The 21,150-nt window shown below is 46.5% G+C and overlaps 1 protein-coding gene and 1 long non-coding RNA gene across 4 annotated transcripts in view; both read right to left on the reverse strand.

The window, feature by feature from the left end:
• The window catches only part of GPATCH8 (G-patch domain containing 8), a 110,168-nt gene extending 107,486 nt beyond the window's left edge, over positions 1–2,682 (reverse strand). Inside the window, exon 1 of one of the 3 annotated variants that reach the window (XM_082706311.1) lies at positions 2,444–2,682. In XM_082706311.1, coding sequence (XP_082562437.1) covers positions 2,444–2,488 — 45 coding nt within the window. In that variant the 5' untranslated portion in view covers positions 2,489–2,682. The remainder of the gene's footprint in view (positions 1–2,443) is intronic. The other 2 variants (XM_082706312.1, XM_082706316.1) reach the window with 2 other exon arrangements.
• Positions 2,683–11,290: 8,608 nt separating this feature from the next.
• LOC309851323 lies at positions 11,291–20,617 on the reverse strand. Its single transcript, XR_014304722.1, has 2 exons — positions 20,455–20,617; positions 11,291–11,390 (listed from the first exon to the last, which is right to left on the reverse strand). It is a non-coding gene; the product is annotated as an uncharacterized lncRNA (long non-coding RNA).
• Between the last annotated feature and the right edge of the window lie 533 nt (positions 20,618–21,150).

The raw sequence follows: 21,150 nt of genomic DNA on the forward strand, positions 1-21,150 counted from the left end.
GGGATGGAGCGCTGCATCTGCTCTCTGCTCAGCGGGGAGCCTGCTTCACTCTCTGCCTGCCTCTCTGCCTACTTGTGATCTCTGTCTGTCAAATAAATAAATAAAATCTTTAAAAAAGAAAAGAAAAGAAAAGAAATGTTAGCACAGGGGCATCTGGGTGGCTTAGTCGGTTAAGCATCTGCCTTTGGCTCAGGTCAGGATCCAGGCATCCTGGGATCGAGCCCCACATCGGGCTCCCCCTCTCCCTGCTTTGCTCTCTTGCTATCTCTGTCACTATGTGTCTCTATCAAATAAATAAATAAAATTTAATAAAAAGAAATAGAAATGTTAGGGGCGCCTGGGTGGCTCTGCCTTCAGCTCAGGTCATGATCTCAGGGTCCTGGGATCGAGCCCCACCTTGGGCTCCCTGCTCAGCAGAAGTCTGCTTCTGCCTCTCCTACTCCCCTGCTTATGTTCACTCTCTCACTGTGTCTCTGTCAAATAAGTAAATAAATCCTTAAAAGAAAGAAAGAAAGAAAGAAAGAAAGAAAGAAAGAAAGAAAGAGAAATGTTAGTATAATAATTTACAAAAGTTTTAACATCTTTTAGTTGTCTAAAAGGTTTTCATTCCCAGTACCCTATTTTACCCATATTAGGAGATCTGAATTTTAGAAAACCAACATTTTCCTAGCTGCAGGAGTTGGGTTATTCCAACATACAAGCAGGAAAAAAACTTAAAATACACATACTATCTTCATAGAACTACCCATCAGGTTTCAGATAAACCCAGCTAGAATATCAGAAGAGAAAGTCACCTTACTAGAAAAGGCAGAGGCTTTCTCAATTTTTTCAGGTGACAGCATTCACAATCTGCTATTCAGGTGTCAAATTCTTTCAAGGCCCTGCAAATCTGTTTAAGTCGGCTGAAATTCTGTGATTGAGCCATTTTCCCTCATCACTTAATTGTCCATGTTATTTCTTTTCAATTTTATTAGGTCACCTTGAAATCTTCTCCTCTGAAAAGCACTTGAGATTTTAGTTAACAGGTCTCTTTAAAATAATTACCAATAAAAGCCCACACATCTTGTAGCCTACTCACGCAGGAGCTTTAAAAAAAAAAAAAAAAAAAAAAATCTCAGGGATCAAATGGCTATGTAAGAACTGCTTCAACTTCCCTGCACCTGCACTATATTCTTAAACACCTTGAGATCCTGTATTGTGCTGCAGTTAGACAGCAGGCGCATGATCACAAGGTTTTTCAACAGCCCCTTGATCCCTTACTGCTGCAAAACTTATCACAAGCGTTCCATGCACTAGACTGTTGTTGTTTAACTGCTTTGTTTATTTACCAACTCCATCATCTCAGGGCACGCAAACCCTTCAAACTGCCTTCTGAAACGTATCTAGAGTATCCCATGTTACTCGGAGGAAGATCTGCAGCGGGATAAAAACTTGAGTTCTGATGTTCATTCTCCTGACCCAAATTGCTGTTGCCAGGATATGCGGTAGTAATGCAGTGGTTTCTTTGAGACTCTGAGGATGTATTTTACCCTAGAAACAGCCAATTTCTACTAAATCCCTTTTAGTCGCCGAGATTTCTGCGATAACAATGCTCAACGGGAAGGTATTTTAAAACAACTGAAAGACGCATTATTCTAATTTGGCCTTTATTTTTCCCTCGATAATAACCTGTCATCACAAGGACATTTTTCCATATAGCATTTGCAACTAAAGAAAGAAAAAAAGGAGCTTCTGGAGCTAGTTCTCACGCGCTAAAGAAGTCCCTTATCATTAACGCTTCTTAAAATCTTTCGAGGGAGGATTTGGGGCTAAGCTTACAGCCACCACAGTCCTGTAACTTACTCTTTTCCAAGCAAGATGAACGGCCTAATAACAGCAACATTTACGCCTAGAGAAATCTCAATGTTTGACCAACCAAGGAGGCGGCTGATAACTCAAGGATCCTTTTACCATGGGAAGAAATGGAAAGCCACACAATGAAAGGGATTTAGCATACTGAGGATAGACGAAGGACGACCGAAGAAGAGCCGTGCGAGCAAATCCCAGAAATTCGGAAGCCCTGGTCTCAGCAACACCCGCCCGAAGCCCTCCCAACCCATCCCTCTTTTCCCCCCGGGAGCCCGCCCGGCGCCTTCACAGGCCCGGAGCACCCGAGGGCAGCACCGTCCCCAGTCTGCGGCCCAACCAGGCTTCCGAAACCCGTCCGAGCAGGCCAAAGCTGCAAACCCGGCGGCCTGAGCTTAACAGGTAAGAGAATACGAGGTGAGAGGAGATGCGGCCTCGCCTCAAGCTGGGAGGCCCCTAGAGGAATTGGGAAGCGGGAGAAGAGCAAGCCAGTTCGTAAGCCGGAGCAGAGCTTGGAAGAAAAGAACTAGGAGCGGGGAATGAGGACGTGCCGGCTCCGCCAGCGCCTTCCCGGATTCTCGGCGACGCCCGTGTTTACCTGAAAGTCTCGATCCTCGTTGAAGCGGGAGAAGCGGTCCGCCATTTTGCCGCCTTCACTCCTCTCAGGACGACGCTCTCCGGTTCGCTCCTTCCCTCCCGCGACACCCGCCCCCTCGCTCCCCTCCCCAATTCCCCGCCTCCTCCCACGCCCACCCGGCGCGCGCAGGCGAGGGAGGGAGGAAGCGAGAAAGGGCGTCTAGAAGAGAGCCCCGTCGGCGCAGGCGCCTTTCAGCCCTGGAGGCGGAACCTTCCCTTAAATCCCCTCTCCGCTCGCGGCCCAGAGCGACCCCGACGGCAGCGCGTGCGCACTCGCGCCGGAGAGCGGCAAGCGCTTCCGGAGAGAAAGGTTACAAGGGCGCAATACGCTTACGTCGGGATGTTTTCCACCTGCTGGTTTCCCCGACTAGGGTCTATTTTCTTGCCCTCTCGTCTCCGTGTGTGTGCAGAAGTCCATTCTCTGCTTTATTCACTACATAGCAATATAATGCAGTTTGAAAGCGCGGGTTTTGGAGCCAGACTACTTCGATTCCCAGTTTGCTCTGAGGATTAAATGGCAAGCAGACAGGAAAGACCCCTTTTCTCATGAGGCTTACGTTCCGGCGGGGGGATGTTAGATACATAGTAAAAATAATTACATAATTTTAAATGTTGATGAGTGTTACAAAAAATAAAACAGCACAGTTATGAGACCTCTGAAATGACCTTTGGCCTTTGAGGAAAATCAAGGGGCAGGGCTCCCCCCCCCCCACACACACACACATCCCTGCAGCTTTCAAGCAAAGGGAACTTTAGACCCACACGCCCCTCGACTGCTAAGAGTTGCCATTTTTAGGATATTATTATTAGAGTATTTTTCAAGAGACCGAAGTTGGTCCAAATCAACTAAAGCTCTCTGGCTTTCAGTTTTCGTTTATAAAATAAGGAAATTGAATGTAGTAATCTCTACTGCCACAGACCCAGCAATGACTGTGGGTTATGATTCAGACTTTTCCATCCTATGGTTTTTCTGTGGACCTCACCCAGTCCTCCAGCTCCCTCAGCCAAAATACATAAAACAGGTAGGAGGGAGTATGAGGACTTCCCTGTTTTTGAAGAGAGTAGTTGACAGAAATCACAAAATGGAAAATAGCCCTTACGCTACCGTGAGAGAGTCAAGTGGAATGTAAATTTTGGGAAGGATGTGTATCTTCTATTCCTTTGTTACCCTTTGCCTCATCAAACCCCAGTCCAAGCAGAATACAATTGTAAGCAGTGGAAAGAACTCTGAGAGGAAGAACACAGACTGTAAGCATTGTAAAGAGATTGAGGGTATATGTGGCAGATTGAATCAACATGGATACACATGAGGCATTTACCTCTTCTCCCTCTCTCAGCCCTACTAAGATGACAGTAAAAGGATGAGAAGGGTGAACACCTGGGTGGTTCAGTTGGTTGAGGGCCTGACTTCTGCTCAGGTCATGATCCCCCTGGGGCCTGGGATCAAGCCCCCATCAGGCTCCCTGCCTGGCCAGGAGTCTGCTTCTCTCTCTCTTCTGCATTCCCCCTGCTGGTGCTCTCTGCCTCTATCTCTGGCAAATAAATAAATAAAATCTTTTAAAAATAAATAAATAAAAATAAAATCTAAAAAAAAAAACTTGGGGGGGCCTGGGTGGCTCAGTGGGTTAAAGCCTCTACCTTTGGCTCAGGTCATGATCCCAGGGTCCTGGAATTGAGCCCCCCATCCGGCTCTCTGCTCAGCGGGGAGCCTGCTTCCTCCTCTCTATGCCTGCCTCTGCCTGGTGATCTCTGTCTGTCCAATGGATAAATAAAATCTTAAAAAAAAAAAAGAAGGAAAGGAAAGGAAAACAAACAAACAAACATCTTGGAACCTGGAGAGCAGAGATAAATGGAAATGACTTTAGTAGAATAGAGAAAACAACGTCCTAGAGTGGGAAAGCTGGCAAACAGGTTGAGTAAGGCTAAGGTGTACCACAAAAATTCAGGAATTGGAATCACTAGGTACCAAGATGAAGAAGTAGATGGAGTTGAAAACAGGACTTGTTACAAAGCACTTTAGAGAGCAGTAAAACGCTAAGCCCCTTTTCCCACCCAGGTAGTAAACTGGAGGGTTCTCCCCTGAAAAGACTAAACAAAGAGACTCTTTTAACGTATCTGGCACAGATAAGGAAATAGATACCATGCTGTAAATGGGAAGGTTTGGTAAAAGCTAACATTCTGGTTGGAGGCAGGCTTCTTCCAGCTCAGTGGGGAAAAACCTACACATACCAAAAATAGGACTGGAGTCTCCCCAACTTACAAAGGTCATTTTCTAGTCCAGATATCCCACAGAAAAGTCCGTCATTCCAGAAGCCCCAACCACACACAGCTTCCACTCAGCTCTTATGTATGAATGTATGCCAAAAATAACCAGACATTGGTAGAAACCTGTGAGACAGAAACACCCCACCCCAAAACAAAGCAAAACAAAGTTAAAAAACAGCAAGTGGAATTCAGAGGAACCAGAAATAATGGAAATAATAGAAGAAGCCATCAAAAGAATTGTAATCAATATCCACAGAGATAGGAGATTACCTCAGGAAATAAAGACAACAGGAAGCATCGGATGCCAAAAAAGAGAAAAGAATATTCAGAGATTAAGAAGTAACTTTTGGGGGCGCCAGGATGGCTGTCCTTAGCGTCTGCCTTCGGCTCAGATCATGACCCCAAAGTCCTAGGATCGGGCCCCAGTTCAGGCTGCATGCTCAGCAGGAAGCCTGTATCTCCCTCTCTCACTCCCCCGATCGATCGTGTCCCTTCTCTTGCCGTGTCTCTGACAAATAAATAAATAAAATCTTTAAAAAAGAAAAAACAACTTTTGAAAGTCAAAATGTCTTAAGCAGAAATGAAAAATTCAATAGAAGAGTTAGGAAATAAAATGGCAAGAAATCTCCCAAAAAACAATAAAAAGACACCCTGGTCCAAGCCACCTTTACTTTCTCCTTAATCACGGCAAGAGCTCCTAAGTGTTCTGCTTCCACCCTGACCCCCTACAGTAGTCAGAGGAACTATGGTGATCCTGTTACAAGGTCAGTTAGATTACATAAGTCCTCTACTGCAAGCCTCCAGTGGTTTTGCCTGTCGTTCACACTAAAAACCATCATCACCTCACCTCTCAGACCTCATTCCTCTCTGTCCACTGTGTCCCTTCTCTCTGGGCACACTGACTTACTATACCTTGATCCCAAAGGCCTGCTCCTGTGTCAGCCTGCCCCACTTAGGGGCTATGTATATGTTGTTCTTGCTGCCTCATTCTTTCCCAGATATCCACCCATGTGGCTTGCCCCTCACCCTATGGTCTTTCCTTGAATATTAATTTCTCAGTAAGATCTTCCCTGATCACCCTGTTTAAAATCACAGAGTTCAGGGGCACCTGGGTGGCTCAGGAGGTTAAACTTCTGCCTTTGGCTCAGGTTGTGATCTTGGGCTCCTAGGATTGAGCCCCACATTGAGCCCCACATCCGGCTCTCTGCTCAGCAGGGAGCCTGCTTCCTTCCCCCCTCTGCCTACTTGTGATCTCTGTCTGTCAAATAAATAAATAAAATCTTTTTTAAAACCCCAAAATCACAGAGTTCAGTATTCTGAACTTTCTAGCCTCTTTCCCTAATTTTATTTTTCTCCTTAGTACTTACCACTTTCTAAAATGTAATGTTAATTCCATAAGAGCAGAGATTCTCTCAGGTCTACCCCCTTCTTTTTTTTCTTTTTTCTTTTTTATTTTTTTAGATTTTATTTATTTATTTGACAGACAGAGATCACAAGTAGACAAAGAGGCAGGCAGAGGGAGAGGGGGAAGCAGGGCTCCCCGCTGAGCAGGGAGCCTGATGCAGGGCTCGATCCCAGCACCCTGAGATCATGATCTGATCTGAAGAGGCTTAACCCACTGAGCCACCCAGGCGCCCCTTTTTTTTTTTAATTTTTTAAAGATTGTATTTATTTATTTGACTGAGAGAGACAGTGAGAGAGGGAACACGAGCATGGTGGAGCTGGAGGGGGAGAAGCAGGTTCTCTGCTGAGCAGGGAGCCCAACGTGGGGCTAGATCCCAGGACACCAGGATCATGACCTGAACCAAAGGCAGACACTTAACAACTGAGCCACCCAAGCTCCCCTCTATTCCCTTCCGTATACTTAACCCCTAGAATAATAAATGACACATAAGAGGCACTAAATAAGGATTTTTTTAATAGATGAGAAGAAAAATAAGGAAGAACATATAAGAAAATAGAAGGATCAATCCAGTATCTGAATAGCAGAGCTTCCAGAAAGAACAGAGGGGAGATGAAGAAAGAGCATATTAAAGAAATAGCATGTAACCTTTTCCTGGTTCGTGTTGGGTCCCCCAAAAATGGGGACCCCAGTAATGGGTCCATGATTAAAGGAGCAAGACTGATGCAAAGTAAAAGTCAAGCAAAGCTTTATTTCACGCCAAGCATCAAGAATCAAACCGACGGTCAAACAGACCAGTCGGGGCCACCCCTTACAGAGAGGACAACCCCTCCCAGGTGGCCAATGAAATTGTAACACACAGATAAAGCTGCATAGTCATGCTAGGTGACCAACTGAATTACAAATTACCCTAGTAGACATTTGAACCAGCCTATCACCTAGTTCAACAGGGGTGGGGCTGCTCTGGCTGAATAAGCCCTTACAGTTCTAAGGGCCTAACTGTCCAACCTGAGAGGGCCCAGCACAATGGATGGAAAAAGAGCTTGCTGCCAGGTACAGCACTGTGAAACTTCAGGACACTGGGATAAAGAGAAGCTCTTACAGGTTTTCAAAGAAGAAAAAGAAGTCACATATGAAGGATTGGAAATTGGAATGATCCTTTTCTCCAAAACACCAGAGTAAGGGGTAATGCCCTGAAAATTCTGAGAGGAGGGTTTTGAACCTAGAAATCTATATCCACCCCAATCATTATTCAACCATGAAAGAGGAAAATGACATTTAGACCTGCGAGCTCTCACAAAAGTCCATTTTTCAAAGATCCTTTCCTGGAAGCCACCAAAAAATGCTTTACAGCAAAATGAGAGAGTAAAACAAGAAAATGGGATACTTGAGATCCAGAAATCAGACATCCAGCCTGAGAAAGAAGTGAAGACATTTCCCAGGGTGAGCGTGTAGAGTCATTCCAGGACAACAGCTATGCGGCAGGCCTAAAATCACCCAATCCAGATGAAACTCAGGAGGACACAGGAGAAAAGAGGCCCCAGGAAGGTTGTTGCCAAGCCAGAAAGAAACCTGATGGAATACTAGTATGTCTGAAAGAGGCTTTTATACTTCTCCAAAGTGTTTGCAGGGGAAAAAATCAGTGACAAGAATATAAAAAACCAAGGAGCGCCTGGATGGCTCAGTGGGTCAAGCATCTGCCTTCTTCTGCGCAGGTCCTGATCTGAGGGTCCTGATCCCAGGGTCCTGGGGTCCAGCCCCCTGCTCAGAGGGGAGTCTGCTTCTCCTTCTGCACCACCCCCCCCTCAATTAAATAAATGAATTCTTTTTTTTTTTTTAAGAATATAGAAAACCAAGTAAAGAAGGGAGGAAGGGGGGAGGGGGGGAAAGAAAATTTACCTCAATGGACAAAATTATAAGAGAAAATATTTTTTAAGATTCTATCTTTGGGGGGATACCTGGGTGGCTCAGGTGGTTAAACATCTGCCTTTGGCTCAGGTCATGATCTCCTGGTCCTGGGATTGAGCCCCACATTGGGCTCCTTGCTCACGGTGGAGTCTGCTTCTCTCTCTCCCTCTGCCCCTCCCCATTCCCTGTTTGTATTCTCTCTCTTTAATGAATAAATAAAGGCTTTAAAAATATAAAATAAAGATCTTATTTTTTTAAGCAATCTCCACACTCAATGTGGGGCTCAAATTCACAACCCTGAGATCAAGAATCACACACCCCACCACTGAGTTGGCCAGGTGCCCCATAAGGAAAAAATCTGATGATAGTAATGTTACTCGGTAACATAGCTTAACTGTGAAAAATATTTACAGTCAGCATAATATAAAACCTGAATATTGATCTAACAAAAAAAAATTTTTTTAATGATTTTATTTGAGAGAGAGAGAGCATGAGAGGAGAGAGATCAGCGGAAAAAGCAGACTCCCTGCTGAACAGGGAGTCTGATGTGGGACTCGATCCCAGGACTCCAGGATCATGATCTGAGCTGAAGGCAGTCGCTTAACCAACTGAGCCACCCAGACTCCCCACTCACAAAAATGCTTAACAGAAGTATATAGTGAGGGTATAGGAAAGGAAAGAGAGATAACGAGAGATCTATCTTCTTACCAAGGGGAACTCAATAGATAATGTCTCCATTTGAAAAAAAAAGAAGAAGAAGAAGAAGAAGAAGAAGAAGAAGAAGAAGAAGAAGAAGAGGAGGAGGAGGAGGAGGAGGAGGAGGAGGAGGAGGAGGAGGAGGAGGAGGAAGAAGAAGAAGAAGAAGAATTAGTATGAGGGGTGCCTGGGTGGCTCAGTGGGTTAAGCCTCTGCCTTTGGCTCGGGTCATGGTCTCAGGGTCCTGGGATCGAGCCCCGCATCTGCCTCTTGGATCGGCAGGGAGCCTGCTTCCTCCTCTCTCTGCTCACCTCTCTGCCTACTTGTGATCTCCGTCTGTCAAATAAATAAATAAATAAATAAAATCTTAAAGAGAGAGAGAGAGACGTATTAGTATGAGCATACTATTTAGAATTAAGAAATATTGGAAATAGACATGATTAAAAATAAAGAAGAAAGGGTAGGGGTGAAAGCAGGGACCTCCAAATAATAAGGATTAGGGGTGAGATGAACTAAGGAAGGGGACTGCCATTTTTCACAAAAAGACATGTAGAATAGTTTGACTTTTAGTCTGTGGATATCTATTACTTCAATTAAAAGCAGAAATTCAATTTGGTGACTTAAAAAAATATCCACACCCGTCAATTCTCTGTTCTTTCACTTATTGGAGGGATAAGACAACATAGAAAAGACCAAAACAGGGGCCCCTGGGTGGCTCAGTGGGTTAAGCCACTGCCTTCGGCTCAGGTCATGATCTCAGAGTCCTGGGATCGAGCCCCACATGGGGCTCTCTGCTCAGCGGGGAGCCTGCTTCCTCCTCTCTCTCTGTCTGCCTCTCTGCCTGCTTGTGATCTCCGTCTGTCAAATAAATAAATAAAACCTTAAAAAAAAAAAAGAAAAGACCAAAACAATTTGGGACTCAGATTGTTCTCAGATTGGCCAAAAAGAAAAGTTCTTAGATATTTTAAAAGTTGATCCCTATGTAGCAGCCTTGGAGGGGGGCAGTTACTATGTGTCATGCCTCCACCATGCGAACAGCTTCACATCCATGATCTTGTCTGATGCACACAGCCACTCCCTGAAGTAGGTACTATGATTAGCTTTTTTTCTCACTTCCCAAGTAAAGAAACTGAGGCTTATATGAACTTACCCGAGGCCAGAGTCCTAGTAAGAAGTGGAGTCTGGGGGCGCCTGGGTGGCTCAGTGGGTTAAAGCCTCTGCTTTCGGCTCAGGTCATCGGGCTCTCTGCTCAGCAGGGAGCCTGCTTCCTCCTCTCTCTCTGCCTCTCTGCCTACTTGTGATCTCTGTCTGTCAAGTAAATAAATAAAATCTTTAAAAAAAAAATAAAGAAGAAGTGGAGTCTGGATTCAAACAGGGGCAGCCCAGGTCAAGAGCCCCACCTCTAAACCTCCACTCCCTGACACCCGACTAGACATTTATTCAGTGGGAACTGGCATAGGGAAAGCCCAGCACTGGGAACGTTGAAGCTGATGGCAGAGGAGAGCAGGGCACTGAAGGCAAAGGAGGAAAGAGGTAGGGCAGGCTTAGGAGGCCCTCCTTCCCTCCAGACCTCCACAACCCCAATCTCACCCAAAGTCAGACTCTTGGTAACCAACTGGCTAGAGTGGGATTCATTGATGAGGCCCATAGCCTATAAGGGTGTAGGGTCAGTAAGTATGGATAGAGGGCTGTGTAGGAGAAGGAAAATATCTTTTCCTCTATCTTTTTTTATATTGTTTCTTTTTCTTTTTTTTTTATTAAGATTTTTTTTTTGTATTTGACAGAGAGAGAGAGAGATCACAAGTAGGCAGAGAGGCAGGCAGAGAGAGAGAAGGAAGCAGGCTCCTTGCTGAGCAGAGAGCCTGATGCGGGGCTCAATCCCAGGACCCTGAGATCATGATCTGAGCCGAAGGCAGAAGCTTAACCCACTGAGCCACCCAGGCGCCCCTCCTCTATCTTTTCAAGTTCTCACTAGGAACCCCTGTAATAAAAGGCAGATTAATGAGACAAAAAGCATACAGATTTATTTAAGGCGAGTTGTAGGTGGCATGGGAGCCTGCAGGAGGAAATGAAGACCCAAAGAAATTGTTAAACCTGGTACACCTGGGTGGCTCAGTCAGTTGGGCATCTGCCTTCGGCTCAGGTCATGGTCCCAAGGTTCTGGGACCGAGTTCCATATCGGGCTCTCTTTTCGGTGGGGAGTCTGCTTGTCCCTCTACCTGCCGCTCCCCCTGATTGTGCTCTCTCTCTGACAAATAAATAAATATTAAGAAGGAAGAAAGAAATAGTTAAACCTGAGTGGCTTTCTGCTAGGTTTGATGAAGAGTAGAAAGCGGTAGACAGATATGATAGGATAAAGAGTATGAGGTAACTATCATCAACTGAGAGAAATGTAGCAAGGTCTGTTCATTCAGCTTCTTCCCAGTATCCCTCGGTCTTCAGAAATAAGGGTGCTTCTTTCCAGCAGGTTCAGAGAGCACTTACACGTGGCAGTTTTATGACCCGCTTCAGGACGTTGGAAAACCCTTTGTCCACCTGTCATGTTTTGAATTCCTTTAATTCCTTGAAATATTCAATATGTCCCCGTGCCATATTTGGAGGTAGCGTGTCCCGGACGCCATCCGCTGGAGCCTGCATCCTGTGGAAGGCACAAAAGTGGGTTACTGGTTTATTTATTTGGTTTGGTTTGCATGGTTGGGGGAAGGTGACTTGCTTATCTGTGAAATCAGATAAGCTCCCTTCCACTGCTCCTTTAGGGAGAGATAAGAATAACCCAAACCTTCATCTCAAATTTGCTCTGATAATCCCACCAATATTGTCAAAGAGCTGTCACTGTATAGTTTCCACCATTTTGTGGAAGATGACATGGAGGCTAAGGCAGGTAGAGTCAGTTGGCCAAAGTCATTCATGTAGTAGGTGAGGAACTAGAACCAGAACCCCATGGCCTTCCCATGCCTCTCTTAAACTAACAACAAGGGGCGCCTGGGTGGCTCAGTGGGTTAAAGCCTCTGCCTTTGGCTCAGATCATGATCCCAGGGTTCTAGGATCGAGCCCCACATTGGGCTCTCTGCTCAGTGGAGGGCCTGTTTCCCCCTCTGCCTGCCTCTCTGCCTACTTGTGATCTCTCTCTGTCAAATAAATAAATAAAATCTTAAACAAACAAACAAAAAAACCAGGCGAGCCTAGCTGGCTCAGTTGGAGGAGTAGGTGACTCTTGATCTCAGGGTTGTGAGTTCAGGCCCTACAAGAGGTAGAGTTTACTAAATTAAAAAAAAAAAAAGGGGGGGGCGCCTGGGTGGCTCAGTGGGTTGAGTCGCTGCCTTTGGCTCGGGTCATGATCTCGGGGTCCTGGGATCGAGCCCCACATCGGGATCTCTGCTCAGTAGGGAGCCTGCTTCTCTCTCTCTCTCTCTGCCTGCCTCTCTGCCTACTTGTGATCTCTACCTGTCAAATAAATAAATAAATAAAATCTTTAAAAAAAAAAAATTGAAGCGGTGCCTGGGTGGTTCAGTCTGTTAAACATTTGCCTCCAGCTCAGGTCAGAGTCTGGGGATGGAGCCCCACCTTGGGCTGCCTGCTCAGCAGGGAGTCTGCTTCTCTCTCTCCCTCTGTGTCCCCCACCCTGTGCGCTCTCTCTCTCTCTCTCTTTAATAAATAAATAAAATACTTAAATTTGTTTAAATGTTAATCTTTAAAAAATTAATTTAAATAATTAAACAAACAACCCCCCCCCCACTCCTGCTAGCTGTAGGACTCCTCTACCCTATACCAGTTCCTGGAGGGCAGTCTTCAGCATATATACCTCTACTCATGAAACATTTATTGTGCGCCTAGTCTGAAGCTCTGGGTGCTGGAGATACCGAAGTGACTTGGCAGGAGGGGTCCTGCATTGAGTTCATGTTCTGGCAGTGGGGGAAAGTGGGGACAGACACAATACGCAAGTAAACAAGTGAGATCATTTCAGAGACGGCCAGGTGTAGAGGAGATAGGAACACCCAGTGATGTGATACAGAGAGACGGGACTGAGAGGAGCTGGGTGAAACTACTTTAAATGCAGCCACAGTTCTGCAGAGGTGACATTTGAGCTGCGAGCCGGGTCTGATAAACTGGGGCAGACAGTTCCAGGCAGAGTCAGGGCGGGTAGCAGAAGGCTCTGTACTCAGAAGGGCCCCACCCTTGGGTTAACACACCCCAGGGGGTTAACTGTTACATCTTGACATTCATAATGTGCTCCACATTTTCATTTTCTACTGGGCCTGTAGCCAGTCCAAGGAGAGGGACCACAAGGAGTGGAGGAAGAGGATTTAGAGGTGAAGCGGGGACCCCCCCCCCCCCGCCACGGGAGCTGGAGCCTACTCCACACACAAGGGAAATCTTTCACAGACCCCATCGGGGCGCCTGTCTGGCTCAGTTGCTAGAGTGTGTGACTCATGTGACTCTTGATCTCAGGGTTGTGAGTTCAAGCCCCAAGCTGAGTGTAGAGCTTACTTTAAAAATAAATAAATAGGGGCACCTGGGTGGCTCAGTGGGTTAAAGCCTCTGCCTTCGGTTCTGGTCATGGTCCCAGGGTTCTGGGATGGAGCCTCGCATTGGGCTCTCTGCTCCGCAGCGAGCCTGCTTCCTCCTCCTCTCTGCCTGCCTCTCTGCCTGCTTGTGATCTCTGTCTGTCAAATAAGTAATAAATAAAATCTTAAAAAAAAAAAAAAAAAGACTTCCAAGGGGTACCCGCCAGCTCAGTCGGTTGAGCAAGTGACTGTTGATCTCAGGGTCATGAGTTTGAGCCCCACCTCATCAGGCATAGAGTTTACCTCAAAAAAAAAAAAAAAAAAAGACTTCCGGGTTCCTGGTGTGAATAACTAGGTGGAATATGGAATCATTCGCTGAGATTGGGAAAGTTGTGTGGGCAGTGGACAAATTTGGGAGGGTATCAAGAGTTGCACTTTTTAATTTTTCTATTTATTTAAAGCTTTTAATTTTTAAGTCATCTCTGCACTCAACATGGAGCTTGAACCCACAGCCCTGAGATCAAGAGTCACAAACTCCACTGACTGTGCCAACCAGGCACCCCAAGAGTTGCACTTTAGACATGCTAAGTCTGAGCTGTCTCTGAGAATTTAAATGGAGATGAAAGAAAATCAATTATCTATATGGATTTTTTAAAGATTTTATTTATTTGACAGAGAGAGAGACCACAAGTAGGCAGAGAGAGGGGGGAAGCAGGCTCCCCGCTGAGCAGAAAGCCTGATGTGGGGCTCAATCTCAGGAGCCCAAGATCACAACCTGAGCCAAAGGCAGAGGCTTAACCCATGGAGCCACCCAAGCACCCCATCTATATGGATCTTGACTTTAGAGGAGATTCTAAAAAAGGGGTCAGAATAACATAGAGTGCTTGTTAAAAATGCAAACTATGGTGCCCCACCCCAGTTCTGCCAAATCACAATACCACGCCCCCTCCCAAAACATGATTCTGATGCTCATGAAAATCTGAGGCCAACTGTTCTAAGAATTTCTAGAAAGCAAGGGGCCAAGACATCCTCCTTCCCTCTGCAGATTCTTAAGGCTAAGGGACGAAACCATCACTTAGTGACATTTACTATTTAACCTGAGGAGTATCTGGGCTAGGATATTTAGTAAAAATGGCCTGCCAGACTTTGGGGGAGACAGACATTAGGTAGAATTGTTAACGTGCACTGGTCAGGTGTGGGGATAGGAAGGAGCCTGTAAGAAGCACAGTGTTGGGAGGGCACCTGGCGGGGGCGCAGTTGGTTGGACATCTGACTCTTGGTTTCCTCTTGATCTCAGGGTTGTGAGATCCAGCACCGACCGCATCTACCACCGCATCAAGCCCCGTGTGGGGCTGGGATCTCAGCCCAGAGTCGGCTGGAGTCGGCTTAAGACTCTCTCCGCCCCCCTACCCTGCTCTGGCCTGTGTATGCGCAGTATGCTCTTTCTCGCAAATAAATAAATCTTAAAAAGAAAAAAAAAAAAAAAAAAAAAAGGCACAGTGTGGGTTCAGACTTTTCTTAGCACTCATTATCATATATAAAGTTTAAAAGGCGAAAGATTTATTTGATCTGAAGAGAAACCAGAGTATAGGTACATATCTAAAGTTTAAGATCACTGTAACCGATTCAAAACAATTTTTTTGAGCTGAGGACAGTTACGAGAGCGATGGAAAGGAGCATTTGAAAAGGCGGTACAGCAAGGGCGGAAACTGAGCAGACAGGAAACACCGGACTGGAAACTGGACTTTGGTGGGTATTGCGGTAGCAGGGGACCCAGGGGGAGAGGGGACAGGGAGAGCGTTAGAGGGGAGGTTGTTTATCATATCCTGTTTTGGCCCTTGTGCATTGTCTAGCTTGGGTCAATCACACGCCCCAGTGCCCAGTTCGGGCCCCAGCGGACCAGGAAGTGAACAAACAGCTCCTAGAGCGGCAATGAGTATGTGTGTGCTGCCACCTACCGACCGACTGAGGTAATACAGGCGCCTTCGCGCCTCCTCGTCTGCCCCAAGGAAATCTCAGATCCTGGGTTTCCAAGCTGGGAGTTTCTCTCACCACGCAGCCTCCAGTTCTGAGCAGGAGGTCCGTTAGGGCCAACAGGGATTTAATGAAGCAGTTTCGGGGAGGAATCTTAAACTACACCCCTAAATGCCTGGTCAGAATCAGAAACTACTTCCAGAACCTGAATTTCTCCCATCCCCACCCCACCCCACCCCACCCCACTGATTTGTCAGGATTTGGAGCCTCTACTCAGGGCTATTCCTGCCTTTTCTGAGCTGATCATCTAGTGTGGGGGCCAATAAATCAATCCATACATTTACTTGATAACTAAACAATGCAAGAGAAGTCCCAAGGTGCTGCCACCGAATGGGAGACGATCAGTTCTAGTTCTGGGCTGGGAAGGTTCGAAAGGGCAAGAAGGAACAGTGGAGGTGGAAAGGCAGAAGTGAAGGCTGTCTTTGGAGAATGGCTCCAGTTTGGCTCAGCAGGGAAGGGAGAATATATACCAAGCAGAGGAAATGAGGAGGATGGTGGGACTTCCATTTCTAGTAAGTTATTCTAGATAGTTATTCAGACCAACCTCCCCACTGAAAGCAACCGCAAATGCTTTATAAAAGATATTAAACATCTCCTGGGGCGCCTGGGTGGCTCAGTGGGTTAAAGCCTCTGCCTTCGGCTCAGGTCATGATCCCAGGGTCCTGGGATTGAGTCCCACATAGGACTGTCTGCTCAGCAGGGAGCCTGCTTCCTCCTCTCTCTCTGCCTACTTGTGATCATTGTCTGTGAAATAAATAAATAAAATCTTTTTTTGAAAAAAGATATTAAACATCTCCTTAACAACATCAGAAATAGGGGCACCTGTGTGGCTCAGTAGGTTAAAGAAAGCCTCCGCCTTCAGCTCAGGTCATGATCCCAGGGTCCTGGGATCGAGCCCCACATCAGGCTCTCTGCTCAGTGGGGAAGCTGCTTCCCCCTCTCTCTCTGTCTGCCTCTCTGCCTACTTGTGATCTCTGTCTGTCAAATAAATAAATAAAATCTTAAAAAATATATCAGAAATATATGACTACGGAGTTATAAATTAGGCCAAAGCCTAAGGGAAAATGGAATCCCAGAAAGGCATTGGAAAATGGAACTGAAGTGATTCAGAATGCAGAAAAGAGGGGCAAAAAGACAAAAGAGGTTGACAGACACGGAGGATACACTGAAACTGTCTAACATAGGTTAATCAGAGTTCTAGAAGGAAATGACCAGAGAATGTGGCAAGGGCGAGATTTGAAAGATAATGGTTAAGAATTTCCCTATACTGGTGAGGCATCAATCCATAAGTTCTGGAAGCCCAGAGAATCCCAAGCAAAGTAAATAAAATAAAATTCACATGTAGGGATGACTGAGCGGTTGAGTTGGGTAAACATCTGTCTTCAGTTCAGGTCATAATCCCAGGGGCCTGGGTTTGAATCCCCTATCATTCTCCCTACTCAGAAGGAAGCCTGTTTCTCTCTCTGCCCACTGCTCCCCCTGCTTGTGTGCTCTCTCTCTCTGAAAAATTAATTAACTAATTTTATTTTTTTATTTTATAATTTTTTTAAAGATTTTATTTATTCATTTGAGAGAGAGACAGTGAGAGAGAGAGCATGAGCGAAGAGAAGGTCAGAGGAAGAAGCAGACTCCCCATGGAGCTGGGAGCCCGATGCGGGACTCGATCCCGGGACTCCGGGATCATGACCTGAGCCGAAGGCAGTCGTCCAACCAACTGAGCCACCCAGGCGTCCCAATTAACTAATTTTAAAAAGAATCCACATGTAGCTATATTACAATGAAACTTAAGTCTAGAAAGAAAATCTTTTTTTTAAAAAGATGGTATTGGGGCGCCTGGGTGGCTCAGTATGTTAAAGCCTCTGCCTTCGGCTCAGGTCGTGATCCCAGGGTCCAGGGATCCAGCCCCACATCAGACTCTCTGCTCGGCAGGGAGCCTGCTTCCCCCGGCCCCTCTGCCTGCCTCTCTGCCTACTTGTAATCTCTGCCTGTCAAATAAATAAAGTCTTAAAAAAAAAAAATGTGGTATTTATTCCTTCAGCTCAGATCATGATCCCAGGGGCCTGGGATGGAGTCCCGCATTGCGCTCCTTGCTTGGCAGGGAGCCTGCTTTTTTCTCCACCTCTGCCTGCCACTCTGCCTGCTTGTGCACGCAGTCTCTCTCTCTCTCTCTCTCAATCTCTGACAAATAAATAAATAAATAAAATCTTTTTTTTTTTAAGATTTTATTTATTTGAGACAGAGAGGGAGAGAGAGAGAGAGCATGAGTGGTGGGGAGGGGCAGAGGGAGAGGGAGAAGGAGACTCCCTGCTGAGCAAGGAGCCCGATGTGGGGCTTGATTCCAAGACCCTGACATCATAACCTGAGCCAAAGACAGACACTTAACCGACTGAGCCACCCAGGTGGCCCTAGAAATAAAAGAGCAGTCTTCTCACCAACAGTAATGGAAACTAGAAGACAGTGGAATGATATCTTGAACATGATGAAAGAAAATAATTTCTGGGGGAGGCTGGGAGGCTCAGCTGGTTAAAGGGTCTGCCTTCAACGCAGATCATGATCCCAGGGTCCTGGGATCAGGCCCCTCTTTGGGATCCCTGCTGAGTGGGGAGTCTGCTTCTCCCTCTACCCCTGTACCCCCGCTCATGCTCTCTCCCACTCTCAAATAAATAAGTAAAATCTTAAAAAAGAAAAAAGAAAAGAATTTCTGGGGTACCTGGCTGGCTCCATTGGTAGAGCACGTGACTCTTGATCTCAGGGTCATCAATTTCAGTCCCACGTTGGCATAGAAATTACTTAAAAAATAACTTCTAAAAAAATTAAATGACTTCTAACCTAGCATTCAAGAGCAAATTTTCAAACAAGTAAAAACTAAGAAAGTTTGCCATTAGCAGAGCTTCACTCTGCTAGTTGTGGAAGGAAATTTTAAAGGATGCAACTCAGACAGAAGGAAAGTGATCAGACACAGAAGGTCTGAGCTGCGAGAAGGAATGAACACTTGTGCATGAATGTTCATAATAGCATTTCTCATAATAACCAAAAAATGAAAATAACCCAAATGTCCATAAACTGATGAATACATAAACAAACTGTGGTCTGTCCATACAATGGAATCAGTCACAAAAAGAATTAAGTATTGAGACATGTTAGGACATGGAGGAACCTTGAAAGCATTGTATTCAGTGAAAGAAGCCAAACACAAAGGTGCACATGTTGTGTGATTCCATTTACAAGAAATGTCCAGAAAAAGCAAATCCATAGACATAAACAGAAAGAAGGGGCTTCCAGAAGAAAAGAATGGGGAGTGGCCGCCAAAGAGTACAGGATTTCTTTTTAAAGATGTTATTTATTTATTTGACAGAGAGAGAGAGATCACAAGCAGGCAGAAAGGCAGGCAGAGGGAGAGGGGGAAGCAGGCCCCCCTGCCGAGCAGAGAGCCCAATGTGGGCCTGAAGAACTCTCTAGTGTGGGCAATCCAGAGATCCAAGCGTGGACTCTGCCTGGACACCCCATCCAACGCCCTTACTCTGACAGCTTTGCCCACCTCTGGAACCCAACTTCGGGAGGCAAGAAACCAAGCTTTGAGAAGTAAGCAAGCTAGGTTTCTAGGGTCCAGGTTTCCATCCTCCAGTTTTGACAAAATTATCCAATTTCTTAGTTTTTTAAAAAGATTTTATTTATTTATTAGTTCAGAGAGAGAGATCATATGTAGGAAGAGAGGCAGGCAGAGGGAAAGGGGGAAGCAGGCTCCCTGCAGAGCAGAGAGCCCGATGCGGGGCTCAATCCCAGGACCCTGAGACCATGACCTGAGCTGAAGGCAGAGGCTTAACCCACTGAGCCACCAGGTGCCCCAAGTGATTCCTTTTCATAAGGGAATGTTTTCCTGTGCATAAAGTTTACACAAATGGTCCTTTTTACATAAAGTGAAAGAATCCTGGCATCATTACGGATGCAAGTGGAAGGTAAGTAAAGGTACTGGTCAACTTTGGACTGTGATGCACACTGTAGCTGTTAGGGCACAGGCCTATATGTAAATACGGAACGTCATTTGTAGCACAATCCCTAAGGAATAGAAACACAAGCGCAGGAATAACAGTAAGGCCTAGTGTGGCGCTTGGGGGATCCAGTCGAATCCCGTCACAGTAACCCCTGGCTGCCCGAGATTAGGTTATCGGAGGAAGAAGACAGAGGTTAGAAGAACCACAAGCAGCACCTTAAGGGTCGCCTGATTCACTCTACTCCTTCACACAGCACTGCTGTCATTTATCAGGTAGGTGTTGGCTCTTCCTGGAGGCCACGGTGAGCCACAGTCTCTGCCTTCATGGAACTGTGTGTCCAGGAAGGGAGGCCGGAGGTGTGACCCAGACCACACAGCACAGGGACCTGCGGTTCAGACTGAGAAACTCACCATGGATACCGAGAGCTGGGGAAAGTCCCCAAAGAGTTTCCAGGAGGGGATGACGTGATCATCCCAGCTGTGGAGCAGAATGGATTGGAAGGAGATGGGAGTGGACGCACAGAACTACTCCAGGATTCTCGCCTCCGGACAGGGAGGCCGGAGTGTGGCGGGCAGATGGCGGAGAGAGTGAACGGAAAGGCCCGGATGTGGGGGTGTGGGAAGGGAGGAGCCCGGGCACCCTGGGGTTCAGGCAGAGGTCCAGGGACCTGCCAGGGTCCTCAGAGAGCTGGTGGCTGAACCAAAGCTGAGAGCGGACCAGGGTCTTTCCACCGCACGGCTGGAGACATGCCCACCTCCAAGAAGAAATCCTGGCGGATGAGAACCAGGCATTCTGGAACAGGGAGGCCCAGATCCGGCATCCTGAGACTGAATGTGATGGTTAAACACCTACAAGGCCAGGTTCTCCGAGGCCAAGATAAGAACCTGGGCTCAGCACCAGAACTAGCACATGGAAATGGGGTCGGCAAAGAGTAGAGCCGACAGACGGCTGTCAGGAGAGCCACTGACCGGCCGCCCGCTTCACCGCTGCCTTATCCGAGGCCTTTTCCCAACCTCCCTGAGTCTTAGCTTCTGCAGTGGACAGATTCTCGGACAGCCACCCCTCCTCATGCTCACACCCTGGTGGGATCCTCTTCCCTCGACTGTGGACACAACCCACGACCTGCTTCTAACTCTGTAGAATATAGCAAAGAGGAGGAGATGTCACTCACATGATTAATCTCATTGTAGAAAACGGCCTCCGGCTCGTCAACCCACTCCAGAGATGCTCTTGGCTGGCTTGGTGAGCAAACAGTCACGTTAGGTGGGACGGTGAGTGTCGTGTATTAGCTTGGTGAGGCTATCTGGCACACAGTCGTTCCATCACAGGCGTAGCTAGGTGGAGGTAAATTGTAGGTGTGGTTACCATCTACAAGCTGTTGACTTTAAGTCAACACCTGGGCACCTGGGTGGCTCCGTGGGTTAAGGCCTCTGCCTTCGTCTCAGGTCATGATCCCAGGGTCCTGGGATTGAGCCCCGCATCAGGCTCTCTGCTCAGTGGGGAGCCTGCTTCCTCCTCTCTCTCTGCCTGCCTCTCTGCCTACTTGTGATCTCTGTCTTTCAAATGAATAAATAAAATCTTAAATAAAAATAAATAAAAAACAAGTAACGATTCTTCTTGGTAATGCGGGTGGGGTCACCCAATCGATTGAAAAATCCTTAAAAATGAAACCAAAGTTTCCCTGAGGAATAAAGAAGAAATTCTGTCTCAAGACAACAGCATCAGTTCCTGTCTGAGAGTTTCCAGTGTGCCAGTCGGCCCGATGGATTTCAGACTTGCCAGCCCCCACAATTATGGAAGCCAATTTCTTGGAATAAATATCTTTAGACACACACACATCCTACTGGTGAAATTTCTCTGGAAGACA

The sequence above is a fragment of the Mustela nivalis genome (genome assembly GCF_964662115.1).
Source record: "Mustela nivalis genome assembly, chromosome: 17".
Classification (NCBI taxonomy): Eukaryota; Metazoa; Chordata; class Mammalia; order Carnivora; family Mustelidae; genus Mustela; species Mustela nivalis.